General features: G+C 40.5%; 1 protein-coding gene across 1 annotated transcript in view; it reads right to left on the bottom strand.

Moving 5' to 3' along the window:
* Nucleotides 1-1,212: 1,212 nt before the first annotated feature.
* Nucleotides 1,213-20,712, bottom strand: part of LOC130917248 (src substrate cortactin-like) — a 65,210-nt gene continuing 45,710 nt past the window's right edge. Inside the window, exons 12-15 of the mRNA XM_057838468.1 lie at nucleotides 13,277-13,527; nucleotides 7,820-7,928; nucleotides 3,681-3,749; nucleotides 1,213-1,669 (exon numbers count right to left, since the gene is read on the bottom strand). Of these exons, the coding sequence (XP_057694451.1) occupies nucleotides 1,533-1,669; nucleotides 3,681-3,749; nucleotides 7,820-7,928; nucleotides 13,277-13,527 (566 nt within the window). The 3' untranslated portion in view covers nucleotides 1,213-1,532. The remainder of the gene's footprint in view (nucleotides 1,670-3,680; nucleotides 3,750-7,819; nucleotides 7,929-13,276; nucleotides 13,528-20,712) is intronic.

The raw sequence follows: 20,712 nt of genomic DNA, 5'->3' as shown, positions 1-20,712 counted from the left end.
AAAATACAAGTTTAAAAAAAAAAAAAAAAAAAAAAAGCTAATCATCAAACACTGATGTTACTCACAATGTTACGCATTACTTATTTTCACCAAATACTTTTTACTTGTACTTCAGTAAAAAAAAAATTTGGATAGCTAATTTACTTTTACTTGAGTTATTATTTTGAAGTAAGGCTATTTACTTGAGTAAAGTTTTTGGCAACTCTACCCACACAAACATTCTTCTGGTGCACTCGTATTTTACGTCTTATTGTTTGTTACACTAAGGTAATATAAATCACACTTAGTATGTTTGCTAGCATGCTAACCAACAATTGCACTCAGACATGTCGATTTTCCTTTACTTTAAAAATCCGTGAAACAAAGTAGTTTGTACACCACTATCCAGTTGATATACTTTATTGAAGAAAAGCGTGAGGTGACTTGAGCAGACAGAAATACAGATACAAAATAATTCATTTGAAAGGTCACTTTTATTATAATAAAACCCCAAAAAGATGGAAAAGAATGCTGCGCACGCACGCAGAAGCACTCACACCCGTTTACGGTACACAACCAACCAGCAGTCTGTTAGAGATATGTAGTGCTTGGAGTATGGGAAACATTTCAATAACACCTTTAAATGTCGCCACTGCAGAGAACCATTTTTTTGTTTTCTTCTAATGAGCACACCATCGTAAGAGGACACGTCGTTGAGTCATGACAAGGGATATCACCAAATCTCCAATAAGCACACACCTCATGCCAAGACCCCAAGAATTTAAACAAATATAAATTTAAGACCCTTGTCCACATCTGAAAATACAAAAACAGCTACAATGGAGTGAAAATATATTCTCAAATTTACAGTCACACAAATCATTTGAACTGGTGACCATGATTCGTTTTCAAAAATGATCAACAGTGAGATGTAGTTCAGTTTCGCAATTTGCCCAAGGAAGCATTTACATCGCTGGCACCAAAAATCTTTCAACAACTTAAAACTCCAAACTGAAGCAGATAAGCAATACTGCATGTAAGGTTGTTTTTGTTTCTTTTAACGCACAATAACAAACGGTTAGCAATGAAGTTTAACTGTGCAACACAGCAATCAGGGCTACAGTAAGCAAGGACAAGAGGATCTCATTATTATGTTTTGGTCTCTTCCCTGTTATCATTTTTAAATCCTAAACACGCTCATTTGAAACATTTGCCAACACTCGGTCTTTGGTAAAAAAAAAAAAAAAATCCCTAATAGAAGTGATTTGTATATAAATTATCTGAATGAATGGATCAAACTCTGCAGCTAAACTTTTATACTTCCGATGCTTAATATTTTTCTTCTATTTACGAGGTGTTGAGTCATTCTAAGGTACGTTTGTGTGCTGCCACCGCTAGAGGTGTGATGGGAAAAAGGCGCAAAAGAATGCAGATTTAGAAGACCTATGATGTCTTGCACAGTGTTGATGCACTCCTAAAAACGAAAGGAGAGAAAATAGACCAAGGCGCGAAAAGGAACCAATTTGACATCCTCTCCTTTTCGGGCAATGACATCATTGCCGTACTTCGACGTAATTGGCGGGGAAAAGACCGTAAGCCCCTCTGCAAACGCCACGCCACCAGCCTTCGTCAATCATTTCAATGTTGGTGATGATGTCATCAGGGTCGAAGGAGATCTCGTCCTCGCCAGCTGAAATGGAAATTCAAATTTTTGAAAATGTTTTATTTGTTTGTTTATTTTTTTAAACCTGTCCTGTTCAGCTGTTTGACACAGAGAATGGAAGTGTAAGTGTCCGGCTGGTCTGAACAGTTTTGATGCTTCAAATTGAGAGTATGACACACTCCCATTGTGATCATTCATCATTTAACATACCTCGTTTATTATGACAAAGCAGCAAACAAGAAGGGGTTATGGGGGATCAAAAGAAAAGAAGAAAAGAAACACAACAACGAGAAATACATTGAACGCCTACACTAACTATTAATATGTTGGTACTATCGTCAGCTAGATGCATTTCTGTGGGGGGCCTGTTGACCAGGGAAAGAAGAGGAGGGGGGTGGGGAAGTCTATAACCTAAGTGACTGGGAGGGGTAGAGTGTACACAAATCAGCTCTGTGACCTAGAACCCAGGAATCGTGTGAATCCCATGTGAGTGTAAGCCCGTTGGCAACCGACCCTACGCCACCCCAACGCCAATCCCGGTGCCGGGCAACAATTAAATGATTGAAAATGTATTCGAGATGCTGCAGCAGCTTAACAAAATCCAACATTCCAGCATTGCTTTAAGCCTGTCACGATATGCAATAATTTTTTCAATTTTTCGCGTATAGGTAACGAAGAAGCTGACAAAGGCACCAAGAAACAGCAGAAGATGTCAAAAGTGTAGGAGCATTTCAACCTGGAGACCCAGGCGAACACAGTTTCATGCATTCACTGTAAAATGGCGCTTGCATAACACTCCCCGCCCGACCCCGGCTACCAACAGCACCCCAGGCTGTCGAAGGCGCTGTCTATCCCCTCTTCTCACGGAACTGTTAGCTCCGCCATGATGACTGTCCTCATGGGAACAGACTAGAGGACAATGTCTGGCCGAAGGCTGGTGAATGTAATGACTCGGGGGAACGCGAGTTGCCAGTCCAAGTCGGCTCCCATGTTCCACTCGCCTCTAGGGAAAAGGAGGGTTCACTGCTTGGTGCTGCTGCTGTGGCTCTTGCCTCCTTGCTGGATGAACTGGATCCTCCCGTGTGATGGTTAGCGGGCAGGTGTTGTTAGCTTTAAGCCTACGGGCCTCGAGGACTTCGGCCAGCTTGCGCAGGACTTTATCATGACTTTATCATGAATTTAATGTCAGAATCTGTGCTCCTACGTTCACTTTCACACATATTTTCATCTCTGGAACATTTTTTTTGACTTGCCCTTAACCAAGGGACATGTGGCAACGTCACATTACAAAATATGGGGAAATTTCAACACTTGGCAATAGGGGTGTGATGGTGATATATTGTGATGCCAATAAAAAAGGTATGCTCCCACCAGGAAAAGATTACAAGGTGTAAGAAATAATCAAAAAATAAAATAACCAACAAGTTGCTAGCTAGAACATTGTCTTGCTTAACTCATTGGCCGTCATTGACGACGCTAGACATCCAATTTATTTTGACCGGGAGGGGGTGAATAAACGAAAGTTACAGTATAAGTGGATTGGACGTCTGATGCCGTCAATGGCACTGAAACCAGGGTATTCACAGCCAGTTTTCCTGTTTTTGGGGTATTTACAAGTCACTTGTTCATTTTAGGGCAGATCCTGTTCAGTAACCCAAAAGCAACAGGAAGTGACAGAAAATCAACAGGAAAGGACCTGAAACGCCACAAAATTGGCTTCCATTTACAGCCATAGACGTCCAATTCGTTTGAAGAGGGAGGGATGGCTGTGAATGAACAAACTTCAAATCGATTGGACGACTAATAGTGATACTTGTTTCAATTCACTGCAGAGGGATGAAATGAGCCGAGTTTACCGATCATTGTTGAATATCGTACAATGATTTCCTGACCCATGTATCAATAATCGTGAGCCATGTATCGCAAATCATATCGTATCGTATCGTGAAGTACCCAGAGGTTTCCATCCCTACTTGGCATTTTTTTGTGTGGTCTGGCATCAAAATTGGGGCTTTCAACAACCTTCTTCGATTCTCACCTGCTTGGTAGTCGTAGAGCGCCACCGCGGTTACCCCGGTGTCCTCGCCAATCTCGTAATGCTGCTCCTCTGCAAAAGAATGGTTATTTGTCAAGGACACCAATTTTTAGGACTCAAGAGCTACAGTATTTCTTGGGTATTAAAAATGCAAAGGGCTACTAAGTGCAAAGTGTGTAGTCTTGTTCATTTTAGGGCATTTACAGGTGACTTCCTGTTGATGACATTTGTATTGCATTGAAAGAGGTGTTACTTTTGGCCTGTACTTAGGCCTGTCGCGATAAATTTTAGTGTGCGATAATTTATCTCATAAATTATTGCGATATGCGATATTATTGCGCCCCCCCCCCCCCAATTTTTTAAAACCAATTTACAATAACACAGTGAGAATACAGTATATATTAATAGATCAAGTACACCCATTTAAACGCGATAAATGTTTACTCTTAAATTCAAAAATACTTTTTAAGAAATCACAACTAAAAACAATAGACCATGTCTCTTAAGTAAAAAACAATATTAATACCGCACAGAAACACAGAATAAATAAGTTGTGTTTTTCCAGAAAAAAAATAAAATTGCACTTAATAACTTAAGCATTTAGGCAAATGAAAACTTTTCCCCCTAATAGCTTCTGCTATGGTGTTCCATAGGGATGCAATGATACAGTTAAGTCACAGTTCGGTACTATTTTTCGATCAGATTCAATACATTTAATGCTAATATATATATATATATATATATATATATAAATTCCTGTTAACGAGCAAAAATTAAATTGCCATCATATAAACATGCATTTTAGGTGCATAATATTTATGTGCTTACTTCTTACTGATCTTAAGAAATTTTGTATAAAAGTGCTGAGAACAATCTTTACTGTTTGTAAAGTGAGGCGGGGCACACTGTTGATTGCTACAGCTCTCTTAGCAGCTAGGTTTACTACATGAGCAAAACATCCTATTTGTGGTCCAAATCCATCTGTGTCACGTATTGAACAAACAATATTTGCAGCATTATCTATAGTCACTGGTATGGAGTGATTTGGCCTGCTTAACTTCCATTCAGTCATGGCGGTTTATAATTCATCGATGTAGTATAAGGACTACGTGTCCCATAATCACTCTGGGCTCACGTAGCCAATGGCATGGGACATAGCACATAAAGTTTGCCATTTCATGACATCTAGTGTGTGTGCGCATTTAAAAAAAAGCAAACGCCACAGAAGTCACGTCTGCTCATTACTGCACAACACCAGCATACGACAATCGACTTTCATAAACAGGATGAGTTTGAAGCACAGCGCTCTTAATTTGCCACTCAATGTGTCCATTCAGTTGTCCATTGTCAAAGCGAGGTTGTTCGTAGCAGCCAAGACGGTAACAATGTTTTGGCGGATTTCGTTGTAAATATCCGGAAGCGCACGCAACAGTGATATGATGATCTGCTCAATAACTATAACAATAACAGTACCATAAATCACTGTGACTTTCCACTTCCATGATGAAACGTTCTTCGTCCACGTTCGCTGGTGTTTAAACCGTTAATTAGACACTGGGCTGTTGGCTCCAGGCCTGGATCCGCCCATTTGATGGATGCCTTAACCATTCGGCGTGCTGGAGCCCGCCGAAGATGGTCCGCAGTCAATCCGAGCAATGACGCGGCAGGTATAGGTTGAAAAATAGGATATAATGGAAACGGATTGGCTCCGGCGCTATTTTTTGCCGGACCTGGAACGAAGATCCATTTTGCGCAGTTGGCAACAAGGAATCTGAACTTTTAACAGCACGCCTGCCGTACGCCTGCACGCGCGAGGCGATAAATCACAGTGGAAAATTTACCGCCTTCGTTTTTATTTATCGTGCCATAAATGGAATTATTGCATATTGCCACAGGCTTACCTGTACTGTGTATATATACTTCTTGTTCTTGTTGAAGCTTAGGTTTAAAGAAATTGTAAATATCCATCCTCAGCTGTAGTTAGTTGGCTCAGCAAAGCAAAGGACTGTCTCTAAGGTGCTTGTCATATGATCTGTTCGAAAAATAATTATGACCCATTATACTTTGTCGGATTCTTTTTCCATTTTATTAATTTTTGTTGTTTGTTTTGTCACTTTACAACATATATAATTTATATATGTCTTTATTTTAAAGGGGAAGTTCAGAATTTTTGACATTAGGCCTAATCTTTGAGTTGGCAGGTGTATAATTAGTCAATGGAGTCTATTTGAACAAATTCCGTGCAATTAATCGCTTATTTGTTAGTTTCAGGGCTCCGGAGTGGCTAAGCTAGCTCGAGTCAATGATGGTTGAAATCAACCACATCGACTAATTAACCTCGCTAATTCAAAGCCTTAGGTGAAAAATTCTGATCTTAATTCTCGGAAAGTCAATTACATGCGATGACATTTTTCTGTTGTCATTCCTATGTTGAGGCAGCAAAGGGTGAAAAAAATGGTAAAAATGACCTCATAAATTACTTTTAAAGTAACTTAATTACTTTGGTATTGAAGTAATCAGTAAAGTTACTAAATTCATTTTTTTAAAGCGTAATCAGTAATTACAGTATTTTTCGGACTGTCTCCGTTTTTTGTGTTTTTTTTTCTCCCTTGTTTGGCTAGGGGTACGACTTATACTCCGGAGCGACTTATGTGTGAAATTATTAACACGTTTTGATATCATTTCACATGTTATTTCGATGTTTTGGAGTGACACTGATGGTTTGGTAAACTTGTTAGCATGTTCTTTATGCTATAGCTATCTGAATACTCATAATAGCTTTGGCCACGTTCTGCCTTTGGCAATGTGTGTTCAATTGTATTATTGACTTTTTTTTATATTGAAATGCATGCTTTAAGATGGTGGTGCTTTCACGCCCAAGTGGGGGCGCACTCGCACTTGTTTACGTGAAGAAGAGCGCTCACACGCCAGAAGAAGACTGACAGCTTCGCAGCGTTGAGCGACTGGGAGTGAGTGAGAGAAACGCTGCTGCGAACCTACGTTCATTGTTTATGCTTGTGAAATATCTCTGCAGAGGCAACGGCTGTGTGCATCATCTTTTCCGTTGTTGTTGTGTGTTTTCCACCCGCGAATCGGACACTTAGAGCCAGTTGTGTGGCTGTTTGAATGATGTGTTAATGCTAGCGAACACATGCTGACCGTTTGTGTCATTGCTGTAATAGCAGCTAATCAATTATTTACGTTGATGCGAACCTGTTTGGTATCTAGGACGAAATTGATTTGTATTATTTGTATTTTTAGTTTCACTCTTCAAATGATGATGTCATAACGACGGCCAAAATAAAGTCAGCAAATTATACGGACGTCCAGCATCGTCTTTTGGGAGTTTAGCTCGCTGTATAGCCAGGACCGAGCCGTAGCGTCCTGGTGCGGACAGTGTATTCGCATTTCGTTGTTCATGCATGTAACATTATAATACTGTACACTTATTCAGCATGTTGTTCTCTATTGTATTCTTATAGTAAATTGCCTTTCAAGATGACATATCTGTTCTATGTGTTGGATTTTATCAAGTAAATTTCCCCCAAAAATGCGACTTATACTCCGGTGTGACTTATATATGTTTTTTTCCCCTCTTCGTTCGGCATTTTATGGCTGGTGCGACTTATACCCAGGTGCGAATTATAGTCCGAAAAATACGGTAAATTACTTTTTCAAGTAATCGGTGACAACAATGCTTGTAAATGCCCCAAAAGGAAAAGGAAGTCACTGAAATTCAACAGGAAATGACACTAACAGCCATAGACGTCCAATCCGTTTGAAGTGGGAGGGATGGCAGTGAATCATTCGCTTCAAACAGAATGGATATCTACTTGTGAAAAAGTAATTCCAATTCACATCAGAAGCATAAAAGTTGCTTGTTTTTCTGTTTATTACTTGAATGATTTCCTGACCAATGTATCGATAATTGTGGTATCGCCATATGGTGAGATCATTATCGTGAGCTTGTATCGCAAATCGTATCGTATCGTGAGGTACCCAGAGGTTCCCATCCCTACCGCTGTAGCACCAGAAGCACTTTGATTCCGCTTCACCGGAAACACAGTTTATGGCTTAATAAATTGCATTCAAATGTATAATGTACTATACTAGTACATTCTAAAAAAAAATAAGAGGTTTACCTTCAGCAGGGGCCTGATAAAGTGCCTCTGGCTCTTCATAGAGGCCACCCTGTTCATATTGCTGCTCTCCATTCTCAGCAGAAGCATCATAGGTTACATCATTTGTATTCTAAAAGATAAAACAGTATATTGTTTTAATAGCTGCAGGCTTCACATGTTCTAATTTAGTTTGAACTTCTTAAAATGTGCACATTTTTAAATTAACACAAATGTACACACATCAGTATGTCCTTATACTTCATGCAACTGACTTGAAATTATGACTTAAAGGCAACCCTGTGTAAAATGACATGTTGGTTCTGTATGCTTTATTTTAAAGGGTCCCTCGGACAGAAGGACATGTACGGTAGTTCTTAAAAGAGAAATTCTAGTACGAGTTACAATAGTTTGATATTAAAACCCCTCTTAATGTTTTCGTTTTAATAAAATTTGTAAAATTTTACATAAAAAAAGAAACAAGTAGCTCGCCATTGTTGTTGACGTTGCATGGCGGTAACGTCACATGGCCACGCTGCCGTACTTCACAGTGTCACTTTAACTATGTAAGGTAGTGATTTAAATACACCACAAGGTATCATTGGTGAGTTTTAAACTAATAAGAGCTCAAGCCAATGACTGCATTTTGTCCCTTGACTGACGCTGTATTAGAGTGCTGTCTTCACAAGACTCCTGATAATGGCTCCCAGCATCATATTATGTATATATTGTGTATATTGTGACTAAGTATTGCCATCCAGTATATTTGTTGAGCTAAACTTATATTTGTTGTGAAGGAGTTGCTGAAGCTTATGCAAATAAACGGGGCCGTCCGAGCTACGAATCTGAACGCCTGTGTTCACTCTTCTTTCTCTCTGCCTTACACCCCATTGTGGAGTAAAGGAAAACTACGGCGTCAGTCAAGGGATAAAACGCACTCATTGGCTTGAGCCCTAATTAATTTAAAACTCGCCATTGACACCTTGTGGCATATTTAAATCACTACCTTTACACAATCAAAGGGTGACACTTTTTTATTTTATTTTTTTAAGAGTGACACGTGGAATTCCGGCAGTGTGGCCATAGGACGTCACCGCCCAGCGACATCAAGAACAATGGCAACCTACTAGTTAAAATATTTTTAAAAATATATTTGCAATGAAAACATTGAGGATTTTTAATATCAAATTATTATAACTCTCACTAACATTTATCTTTTAGAAATACATGTCTTTCTATTCGTGGTACCCTTTAATGTTATTAACTCATTTACAATACACTGTACAAGCTTTGAAAATATGGCGGCACCATGGCCGAGTGGTTAGCACATCCGCCTCACACTTCTCAAACGTTTAACTTCTTAAACAGTTGCTGTGGCAACTCATTTTGTCTAATTGAGCAGCCTCAGGTGGATATGAGTAGACTCAATCAGTGAAGCATTTAATAAAGCCAAGCATTTTTCTGCTACACCTTTATTCTCATTTTAAAAATAATTTGGTGATAAAGTAACATGTTTAAAACTTCAATTATTCCATTTGAAGTGCTTAAAAAAAACGATACACACATGCACACACACTACCGTTCAAAATATTGGGGTCACCCAGACAATTTTGCGTTTTCCTTCAAAAGTCACACTTATTTTTCAAATGAGTTGCAAAATGAATAGAAAACATAGTCAAGACATTGACAAGGTTAGAAATAAGGATTTTTATTTGAAATAATCATTTTCTCCTTCAAACAGTGCTTTCATCAAAGAATGCTCGCTTAAACAATTACAGCTTTGCAGACCTATGGCATCCTAGCTGTTAATTTGTTGAGGGAATCTGGAGGAATTTCACTCCACACATCCAGAAGCACATCCCACAAGTTGGATTTGCTTGATGGACACTTCTTGCGTACCACACGGTCAAGCTGATCCCACAACAGCTCAATGGGTTTGAGATCTGTTGACTGTGCTGGCCACTCCATTACAGATAGAATATCAGCTGCCTGCTTCTTTCCTAAGTAGTTCTTGCATATTTTGGAGGTGTGCGTTGGGTCATTGTCATGTTAGGATGAAATTCACTCCAATCAAGCGTTGTCCACAGGGTATGGCATGGTGTTGCAAAACGTAGTGATAGCCTTCTTTATTTAAAGTCCCGTTTATCTTGTACAAATCTCTCACTTTACCAGGACCAAAGCAACACCAGATCATCACATTACCTTCACTATTGTTGACAGATGACATCAGGCACTCTTCCAGCATGTTTTAAGTTGTTTTGTGTGTCATAAATGTTCTTTTCTTTGATACAAAGTCCAAACACCTCAAACTTTGATTCGTCTGTCCAAAACACTTTTTTCCCATCTTCCTCTGTCCAATATCTGTGTTCTTTTGCCCATATTAATAGGTTTATTTTATCATCCAGTCTCAGATAAAGCTTTTTCCTTTGCCACGCTGCCCTGAAAGCCAGCATTCCGGAGTTGTCTCTTCACTGTCGACATTGACACTAGCGTTTTACGGGTACTATTTAATGAAGCTCCAAGATGAGGACCTGCGAGGCATCTATTTCTCAAACTACAGACTCTGATGTACTTGTCCTCTTGCTCGGTTGTGCAGCGGGGCCTCCCGCTTCTCTCTACTCTGGTTAGAGCTTGTTTGTGCTGCTTTCTAAAGGGAGTGGTACACAGCGTTATAGGAAATCTTCAATTTATCAATTTATCTTATGGAATGGCCTTCATTTCTAAGAACAGATTGTCGAGTTTCACGTGAAAGTTGTCTTTTTCTGGCCATTTTGAGAGTTCAATCAAACCCACAAAGGTGATGCTCCAGATACCCAACTAGCTCAAAGGAAGATCAGTTTTATAGCTTCTCTAACCACCTAAACCAGTGGTGTCCAAACTATTCCACATAAGGCCACAGTGGGTGCTGGATTTCATTCCTACCAAACAAGACATCTTTTCACCAATCTGGTTTCTCACAAGTGTCATCAGTTTAGAGCTGAAACGAATACACGAGCAACTCGAGTAACTCGAGTTTAAAAACTGATCCGAGTAATTTTATTCACCTCGAGGAATCGTTTAATTTTGCCAGCTCTAAGCATCACGTTTTGCCCGGACTACTTTTAATGCGGGACAACTCGCTGACGTCACGTGCGTAGAGGAAGAAGCAATAAAAAAATACCTTACTGCAGCCGACAGCCGTTGCAAACTGCGCCGACGTTGCTAAAAACTACGCCCCCATGTTAGTACGGTGGTAGCAGCCTAGCAGGTAGCGTCTGATGAGTGTCATAGATATCACATGTACGTAGAACCAGATGCGAAATGACCGACTCGGCGGCGCTAACAAAACAGCCGCCATCTTAAAGCAGTACACTTCTCAGCGCTCATAAATAAGATTAACATTACTTTCACTCGCTCACGTAACTTTATCCCTGCGGAGGGCTAGGTTTCTATTCATTATGACCACTGTCGATGTGTGGCTAACTCTTACATACAGGCTTTATTTAATCTGTGAAAACAGCGCTGTAGAGTGATTAGGGTGTAAAATAAAAACATAATAATGCTAACTGTCAATTTTAGCTCAGTAGTCATTGCTGGATAAAACACCAAGTAGCACTGGTGCCTAATGTGCTCCAATACAGCACAGCATTCATTTTGAAGACTGCAAAAACTCAAAATCCTATCAGGACTTACAGTTTAGACCAATTTAAAACTTAACTAGACCTTATAGCTTGACACAAGTGGAAATTCAATTGAAACACGTAGGAAAAACACCTAACTTTTAAGTCATGTGTGTTATCAAGCGTAATGACATTTTTTAGGTAAGAAATATATATATATTTTACAAGATCTAAAAGTTTTTGGAGTGAAAGCAGTGAATTAGTCTTTTTTTAAGTCACATTTTAGATGCCATTGTTGGCTGTTTTCAACAATGTACATCGAAAATAAAGACATTGATTGACTGAAAATGGTTCAATATTACATGAAATGTCTTGTTTTCTCATCTCTATGTATAATTGCTCTTTAACTAAAAAAAAAAAACAAAATGTTTTATCCGATTACTCGATTACTAATATATACGATAGCTGCAGCCCTAAATCAGTTGATTGCAGACAGGTGCTGCTTGTTTTAGCACAAACTTTATTGGTTAAACTGTCTGTGCTCGATTGGTAGGAACAAAAACCAGGACCCACAGCGGCCCTTGAGGACAGGTTTGGACACCCATGACCTAAACTGTTTTGAGCTGTGCCAACATAATTGCACAAGGTTTTCTAATCATCTATTATCCTTCTACGGCAACTAGCAAGCACTATGTACCATTACAACACTGGAGTGATGTTTGCTGTAAATGGGCCTCTTTTTATAACTACGTTGATATTGCAATAAAACTGGACGTTTCCACCTAGAATAGTCATTTACCACATTACTAGTGTATAGAGTGTTTTTCTGATTAATGTTATTTCCATTAAAAAAAAAAAACGGCTATTTAATCAAAGAGGAAATTTCTAAGTGACCCCAAACTTTTGAACGGTAGCGTAGTATATGGTAAATGGTGTTATACTTATATAGCGCTTTTCCACCTTTCAAGGTATATATATACTATATATATAAAATGTATACTGTATATACACACACACACACACACACATACACACACATTTTTAAATTATACATTAGGTGGAAAAAAGGGAAAAAACATGTCTTGGATGTATCTCTTTCCAACGAAAAATCTTAATACATTGAACCCTCCCCCCGAGGGGGAATGTGCTGCTCAGCTGTTTTTCCACTTATCGCGGCAGGTTATGGTCCCCATTTAACCGCGAAAAACGAGGGATCACTGGAACGCTTTCCTGCTGTGTATTATCGTGATGAAGACAATAATGTCCTTGTATACTCAATTACTGTATTCAATTTTGTGCTTGTATGTCAATGTTCATTTAAAATTGTTGAAAACCTTTTATTTATTCATTCATTAACTAAAGCTTTTGAAGTTTACAGAGGAAAAGTGAGTAATTGTCGACCAAAACTAGACAATGGACGAACACTTTGAAATGACTAAGTCTAATAAGTATTTTCTTCCAAAATACCAAGAGGAAAATTAAAAAGGCTGCCCAAAACAACGCTGTTAAACTGCAAATTATTTTTAAAAGTTGTATATTGTTAGCCTCATACAGTGCCATAATTGCCCAAATCATATTTTAACATTTTGGAAAAATGAGGGAAATACAAAACTTTTGGGCAAAAGCTGATAGTTTTATCAGTAAAGCGGAGTGTTTTTGAACAGTTCCAATTGGCTTAGGAGAAAAGCGGCAAAAATATGATAGGCAATGATGCTGTGAGGCTAACAATATAATGGATGAGTTACTAACATCAAATGAAATATAGAACCAACAAGTCATTTTACTCTGAGTTCTCTTTAAAAGTTAAAATGCATGGAAACTGTCTTTTTTGGGTTCAATTCACGATAATGAACAAATCATAAGAAAGTCTTCTGAAGCCCACCTCATATGCTGAAGAAAAGGCTGGCTGGACAGCTGGAGTCGGGCTGGGTGTGGGACTGGGGCTTGCCGCAACAGGAACCGGAGAAGGAGCTTTGGCCTGCATTTCCAATCTACGTCGTGCCTCCTCTTGCTCCTGTCTCTCCTTGGCCTGTCGACGTGCTCGCTCATCTTCAGCTCTTCTTCGGTCCTCTTCTTCCTTCTGCTTGGCAATATTCTCAAACTGGGCCTTAATACTTCCTGTGCTGCTGCCAGCTGGATGAAAGGAATAAATAGGAGAAACAAGGTTTTGGAATACGTTTTGAATGGACGGCACATTACTGTTTGTGATGAACGGAAAGCTGTTTAAGTGGATCTCAATCACACAGACTCAGAAATAGCGAATAAGTTTGTATTTAATAAAAAGTACAACAAAGAAGCACGCCAAACAGTACGCGAAGTCCAATAGAAAATGGAGAACAAAAAAAATATGATCAACGTAGGCTACAACCTGAAGGAATCTGACCTTCTAGCCAGATCGCCGGAATCACGCCAGCTGAACCGCCGGACCTGCGCTGCCGCAGATCAAATGGTCCGGGCCGGAGGGACTCCGGCAATCCGGCCGGAAGGGCAAACTCAGCGCGTTCACCTCAGTCTTAACCCTTTGTACTGACTCCATCTTGAGAGGTTTAAAGAAGGCTCAACGAAAAGAAGTTGGCAATTTATTCAGGTAGACAGAGATCAAAACGGCAAGGCAAAACAGAAACACTCAGGCGGGGAGGCAAGCTCGTTCCAAGGTCACCATATCAGTAGTCAACAAAAATGGTTCCCAAGAAAAATGACAATGATTAGCTAAAAATTCTTTTGAAGTCTCTCGCGGGGTGAGCAGGAAGAAGGGTGTGCTTGGGATTATTGTCTGTTTGTGGATTACAGGGTGACCCAAAAAAAAGTTGACACTTCCATAATACAACTTAAATGCCATGTTTATTCATCTTAGAATTAGAATTTAATCACAAATTATACATTATCGTAAAGAACATGTACAGTACACTCTATTTTTCAATGTGTCCTCCCTTAAGTGTCACAACAGCCTCCAGGCGCCTGCGGAACGCTTGACAGGTCTTCTTTATGTAGGATGCTGTCATCTTTTCCCAAGATCTAACAATGGACCTCTCCAAGGCTGCCGCAGAAGTTTGTGGCTTCTTACAGGCACTGTCCTTCACAGTTGCCCATATGCTATAATCCAGGGGATCGAGATCTGGACTCTGGGGTGGCCACATATCACCTTGTCAATCAACTTTTTGGTTTGCACAGATCGGCACTTCCAGACCCAGGTTTTCATGAGGCTGTTCCAGTATCTTTCAGCTTCTTTTTAACTTTGTAGACTGCACATCTGGATGTTCTCAGATTTGCTGCAATCTCAGTAGGTGTCAGACCGACACGCAGCAATTCAGGTACAGCTAAAATTTTCTTCATTTTCAGCAGAAGCACAGGAATTGTAGAGACGAGAGATTACCAGCTGCATTGAGTGGACCTTAATGAATCACTTAAGCATGACAACCTATTTACATATGTTTCAATGGCTTTTAAACAAGCAGTCAACTGAGTGTAAACTTTTTTTTTGGGTCACCCTGTAGACAGGAGGATTTGGGAGTTACTGTTGTCCGGGCAACAAGGATGTGGATATTACCACCTCAGCGTCAACGGGGGTCTTGGAGTCTTGTCAGTCGTGCTATCAGTTGGATATCAGGCGTTGTCCTTTGTTTTAGGACAGACCGTTCCACCATTTGTTGTGGACTGTTCGGGAGAACTGATTGCGAGACTTTGTGGTGCAGACGTGGGCTTATCAGCGTCAATCTTGCTCAGTTAGTTGTATGACTGCTTCCGTGATAAGAAGGCGCTGTTTATCTCTTATGCCCTTTCTGCTTGTTTTCCTTAAACTATGGTATAAGTGCTATTTGTTGTATATTTGGGTGTGTTAGAGTAATGCAAACAGACGGTGCCCATGAGAAAAGGTACTATCTCCGTCAAACCGGAGGAAACTTTAGAGAGCATGAAGATGAGGGCACACACAGCGGTAAGCAAGGCAATCGTCCGACAAAGCTGATACACACAGGTTTCCTGAAATACAGTGCGCTCCTAATGTGTCACAGTGTATTCCCTTACACTTGAAGAACAACTAAGAATACAAACATGTCATGAAGAACAACTGAGAACAAAAACATGACAGAACCCGATACAACAACTACGGACACCCCCTGGCAGACAACCTGTTTTCGCAGGATGGAGAGAGTGGAAATCCCGCAGAGGCGATGGATCGAGAATCCAGGATCAGGACCAAATCGACGGGTTTATCAACTGTCTGCACCTGAGTGGAAGGTATGAATGCAGACTGCAAACAGTGTGCATAGCAAAATGTACTCCAAGTTGTCACTTGCACCTTAGCCCAGTCTATATTAGGGTTGTGTATCTTTAACCAGAAGAGACCCAACACGACGGGGGCCGGTTTGCAGGGCATAACTAGAAAACTGCGAACTTCAAAATGATTCCTGGACAGTCTTATCTTAAATGGAGCTGTAATAAAACTTGCGTTTGCCAGAGGACGCCAGTCGAGAATCGAAATCTAACACCGTCTTGGCTCTGACCAGCTTCATTAATGGGAATTTAAGTGCGTCAACCACACAATCGTCCACAAAACAGTCATCTGCGCCAGAGTCGAACAGAGCAGTAATTTTGAGATAAGCCCCACCAAACGACACTTCCATTGGCAACTGCAGTATTATACCATTATCAGGCTTCAAAGTGTCTAACTCATCACGAGTAGACTTACTTGACCGCTTGCTGCCTCCTTGAAGAGGGGAACATCAAGAGCTGTAGGTTTCTGTTCACGCGGGCGTGCAGGTGGCGGCATAATGCACCGGCGCGCCACAATATAGGCATATTCCTGCTCTCAGCTGTCTTTGTCACTCCGCAGCCGAAGTTGCATGGGCTCCTCGTCCATGAAGGTCCAGCACCAACGCCAAGACGAACGGTGATTCGTCGACGTCCTACACCCAGGAAGTGGTCGGGCCGGGCCTCGCAGACTGCCTCCGTACCCGGCGTTCCCCGGCTCTCACGTTCTCGTGGACGATTATCAAGACAAAAGGCCAAAGCGACCTGATCCTATAGACTAGACTAATCCTCCCTGGCAGCCAGCTTGTCCTTGACCGCAGGAAACGGCCCCCGCCGGAAAATCCCAGGCAGCGTCGCGTCATCAAAGTCACACTCCATGGCCAAAATACAGAACTGAATTGAATAATCCTTCACAGTCTGATTGCCCTGAAAAAAAAATCCAGCAGGCGGCTGCCTACCTCCTTGCCCCTGACCGGATGATGAAAAACATGAACAAACTCTGTCCGAAAAGAGTCAAACGAATGACTTATTTCGGGTCTACTATTGCTTACAGCCATGGCCCACGAAGCCGCTTTACCGGCGAGGAGACTCATCACATATGCCACTAGGGATCTCTCATTGGCGTATATAAGTGGTTGTTGATCAAAAATAAGGGAGCACTGATGCAAAAATTGGCTGCAAATGCCGGGCTCGCCTTTATAACGGTGGGGACGTGGCAAATTTGGCTCTCGAAAAGACGCCGGCATGCTCATCGGCGAAAGAGTGGACTACAGCAGCCATGCCAACCAAATGTGGGTCCTGCCTGCTGCCGCTAATCGTTTTTTTTTCCCATTATTGTGCCCACGGCATGTAACAAGCATGAAATAAAATAACACTTTAAACTGTTTTTTTTGTTTTTTTTCAGTTCACATTAATTAAAGTCCAGACTGGCACTTCACACACTCTCATGACTCCATGTGATATTCTGGCTGCAATTGCTCAAAGTAAACCTTCAGATGGCAGATGTGGTCTTCAGTCCACTTACGATTGTATTTTCTTTTCCTTCACATTAATAAAACTCCTTGAGTCCACACACTTTCATGAGTCCATGTGTTATCCTGGTTGCATTACTTGGAAACGAACATGAAATCAACACTCCATTTATGGCGTTCTCCACAAATCCCATTGTCCAAAGTTCTTAATGCATCGGTGTTATCACTAACTGTTACAGTGGGGAAAATAAGTATTTAGTCAACCACTAATTGTGCAAGTTCTCCTACTTGAAAAGATTAGAGAGGCCTGTAATTGTCAACATGGGTAAACCTCAACCATGAGAAACAGAATGTGTGAAAAAAAAAAAACTGAAAATCACATTGTTTGATTTTTAAAGAATTTATTTCCAAACTAGAGTGGAAGAAGAGTATTTGGCCACCTACAAACAAGCAAGATTTCTGACTGTCATAGAGGTCTAACTTCTTCTAAAGAGGTCTAACGAGGCTCCACTCGTTACCTGTATTAATGGCACCTGTTTTAACTCATCGGTATAAAAGACACCTGTCCACAACTTCTGTAAGTCACACTCCTAATTCCACTATGGCCAAGACCAAAGAGCTGTCGAAGGACACCAGAGACAAAATTGTAGACCTGCACAGGCTGGGAAGACAATCTGCAAAAGGTAAAACGCTTGGTGTAAAGAAATCAACTGTGGGAGCAATTATTAGAAAATGGAAGACATACAAGATCCATGATAATCTCCCTCGATCTGGGGCTCCATGCAAGATCTCAACCCGTGGCGGCAAAATGCTAACAAGAACGGTGAGCAAAAATCCCAGAACCACACGGGGGGACCTAATGAATGACCTACAGAGAGCTGGGACCACAGTAATAAAGGCTACTATCAGTAACACAATGCGCCGCCAGGGACTCAAATCCCGCACTGCCAGACGTGTCCCCCTGCTGAAGAAACTACACATCCAGGCCCGTCTGCGGTTCGCTAGAGCGCATTTGGATGATCAAGAAGAGGACTGGGAGAATGTGTTATGGTCAGATGAAACCAAAATAGAACTTTTTGGGAGAAACACAGGTTCTCGTGTTTGGAGGAGAAAGAGTACTCAATTGCATCCGGAGAACACCATACCCACTGTGGAGCATGGGGGTGGAAACGTCATGCTTTGGGGCTGTTTTTCTGCAAAGGGACTAGGAGGAATGATCTGTGTAAAGGAAAGAATGAATGGGGCCATGTATTGAGAGATTTTGAGTGAAAATCTCCTTCCATTTGCAAGGGCATTGAAGATGAGATGTGGCTGGGTCTTTCAGCAGGACAATGATCCCAAACAGACAGCCAGGGCAACAAAGGAGTGGCTTCGTAAGAAGCATTTCAAGGTCCTGGAGTAGGCTAGCCAGTCTCCATATCTCAACCCCATAGAAAATCTGTGGATGGAGTTGAAAGTCCGTGTTGCCCAACGACAGCCCCAAAACATCACTGTTCTAGAGGAGATCTTCATGGAGGAATGGGCCAAAATACCAGCAACAGTGAGTGAAAACTTGTGTAGAGTTAAAGAAAACTTATGGTCTGCCAACAAAGGGTACATAACAAAGTATTGAGATGAACTTTTGGTATTGACCAAATACTTATTTTCCACCACGATTTGCAAAAAAATTATTTAAAAATCAAACAATGTGATTTTCGGGGGGGGGGGGGGGGGTTCTCCACATTCTGTCTCTCATGGTTGACGTTTACCCCTCTCTAATCTTTTCAAGTGGGAGAACTTGCACAATTAGTGGTTGACTAAATACTTATTTGCCCCACTGTAAGTAAGCTACATGAGGGAAAAAATGTATCATCACATTAGTCAAATCGAATATAACCGAACATAAAAATGAATGTATCGTCGTATTAGTCAAATCCAGCTAAATTCACATTACTTTCTGAATCATTTCAATCGGAAAATTGACTAGCATTTATGTCTGTTCATGTTTTAATGTTAAAAAAGTCAGACACATTCTTTTTCAGTTGTTTCACCCAAAGAGTCCAGCAGACAGACTCGGACAGTGAACAGCTCCCCCATACCAATGGCCCAAGAGGACCCCCAGGTAAATCTGTCATTCACATATTTGGCTCTCTTGTGTTACTTCACACTTGTTTATTCTGTCTATTAAAAAAATCATGGAGAAACAACTAGTATGTTATCAAACATTTTGGAACAAATATCCGAGCACCTTAAAATCTGACATTTTAGATCTTACTTAATCTTAATGTTACTTAATCTAAGATGTTACTGAAAGACCTAATCAGCAGGCAGACTCAGAGAAAGAGTGAGAGGCGCCCCCAATACCCTGTGGACCAGTAGGACTTGGAATTGTACTTAAAACAGATATGATGTAGTAGCTATGTTAACCTGGTAGCCGGATATTTCACGAATAGGTCTGATTCGCTCAGATAAACACCTCAGCCTGTCTCAGATGAATGGTCACAAGATTTTCTAAATCGCTTAAGTGCAAACCACCACAATCACAGAATACAGCTGTCGTGAGTTGAATGATAAGATATTTTATGTCAGATAAAAATACATGACTGGGAGGATTTTAAGAGAAAGCTGCACTTGAGGGTTTCATATACTTTGCAAAAGTATTTCACTTTTGTATTTCTTTGTTATGCAATTTTGAGCGTTTTTATGTAGTTTGTAATGTCATTTGTAACTGACTTGATTTGACATTTAATGGCTCATTTTGGTGCATACTGTAGCTTGTTCAGGCTATAATAAAAAAAATTTCAAATCATGTCTGTATTCCTGATACACCAAGAGACTGAGCCTATAGTGATTACTATATGGTGAGCTGAACGTCTCCCCTGTCCTCTAAGCACAGTACACAGTACTGTTGTTTGTATATTGCGTCAGTTTTGCATAGCGTGAGCATCTGTTACTTTACTTGCAGGAATCAAGAAAAAAAAAAAAAAAGTTAGATACACTGAATATAATTGGATCTTTTCCACCATTAACTGCATTCCATATATTGTACAGGTGTGTGGTTTAGGTCCCTTAAATACCCCTATATTTTCCAGTGGGATGGTGCCACCCCAAAATGATCACTTAACCATCCTGGCCACCCCACAGAGAATTTCCTTGCCCAGCCACTGCCTCAAACGGTATAAAAAATATTTAATGAGGATTGAAGTACAACAAAAGAACAACTGGCTAACCTGCATAGCAAAAGCCCGCTAGCTTGAATGCTATTAAGGCTAACTTTTTAAAAAATGCTGTTAACAAATCGTTTAAAAACATATTCCTACAAAAAACTGCTAAATATACCCTTTAAACTGAAATATGAATGCATAAACAGTCATATTGCCTCAAACAAAAACTTACAAACTTATGTTGGTCTTAACAGGGAGCAGCTGGATCCAGCCATGTTGGATGAGTTGTATCATATTCACTGTTGCCACTAGAGGGCACTGTATCCACCAAACTCATAACTAAATGCAAACAATTTCAAAACCAACCATTACAACTCCACTTTTAATTAAACTAATCCTCGAAGCAACGAAATTTGTTTCGAAGCTTTTTTCTAATTAAATTACTCGAGTTAATC

The sequence above is a fragment of the Corythoichthys intestinalis genome, chromosome 1 (genome assembly GCF_030265065.1).
Source record: "Corythoichthys intestinalis isolate RoL2023-P3 chromosome 1, ASM3026506v1, whole genome shotgun sequence".
Taxonomy (NCBI): Eukaryota; Metazoa; Chordata; class Actinopteri; order Syngnathiformes; family Syngnathidae; genus Corythoichthys; species Corythoichthys intestinalis.
Note: the sequence above shows the minus strand (reverse complement) of the source record. Positions and strands in the feature narration are given on the sequence as shown.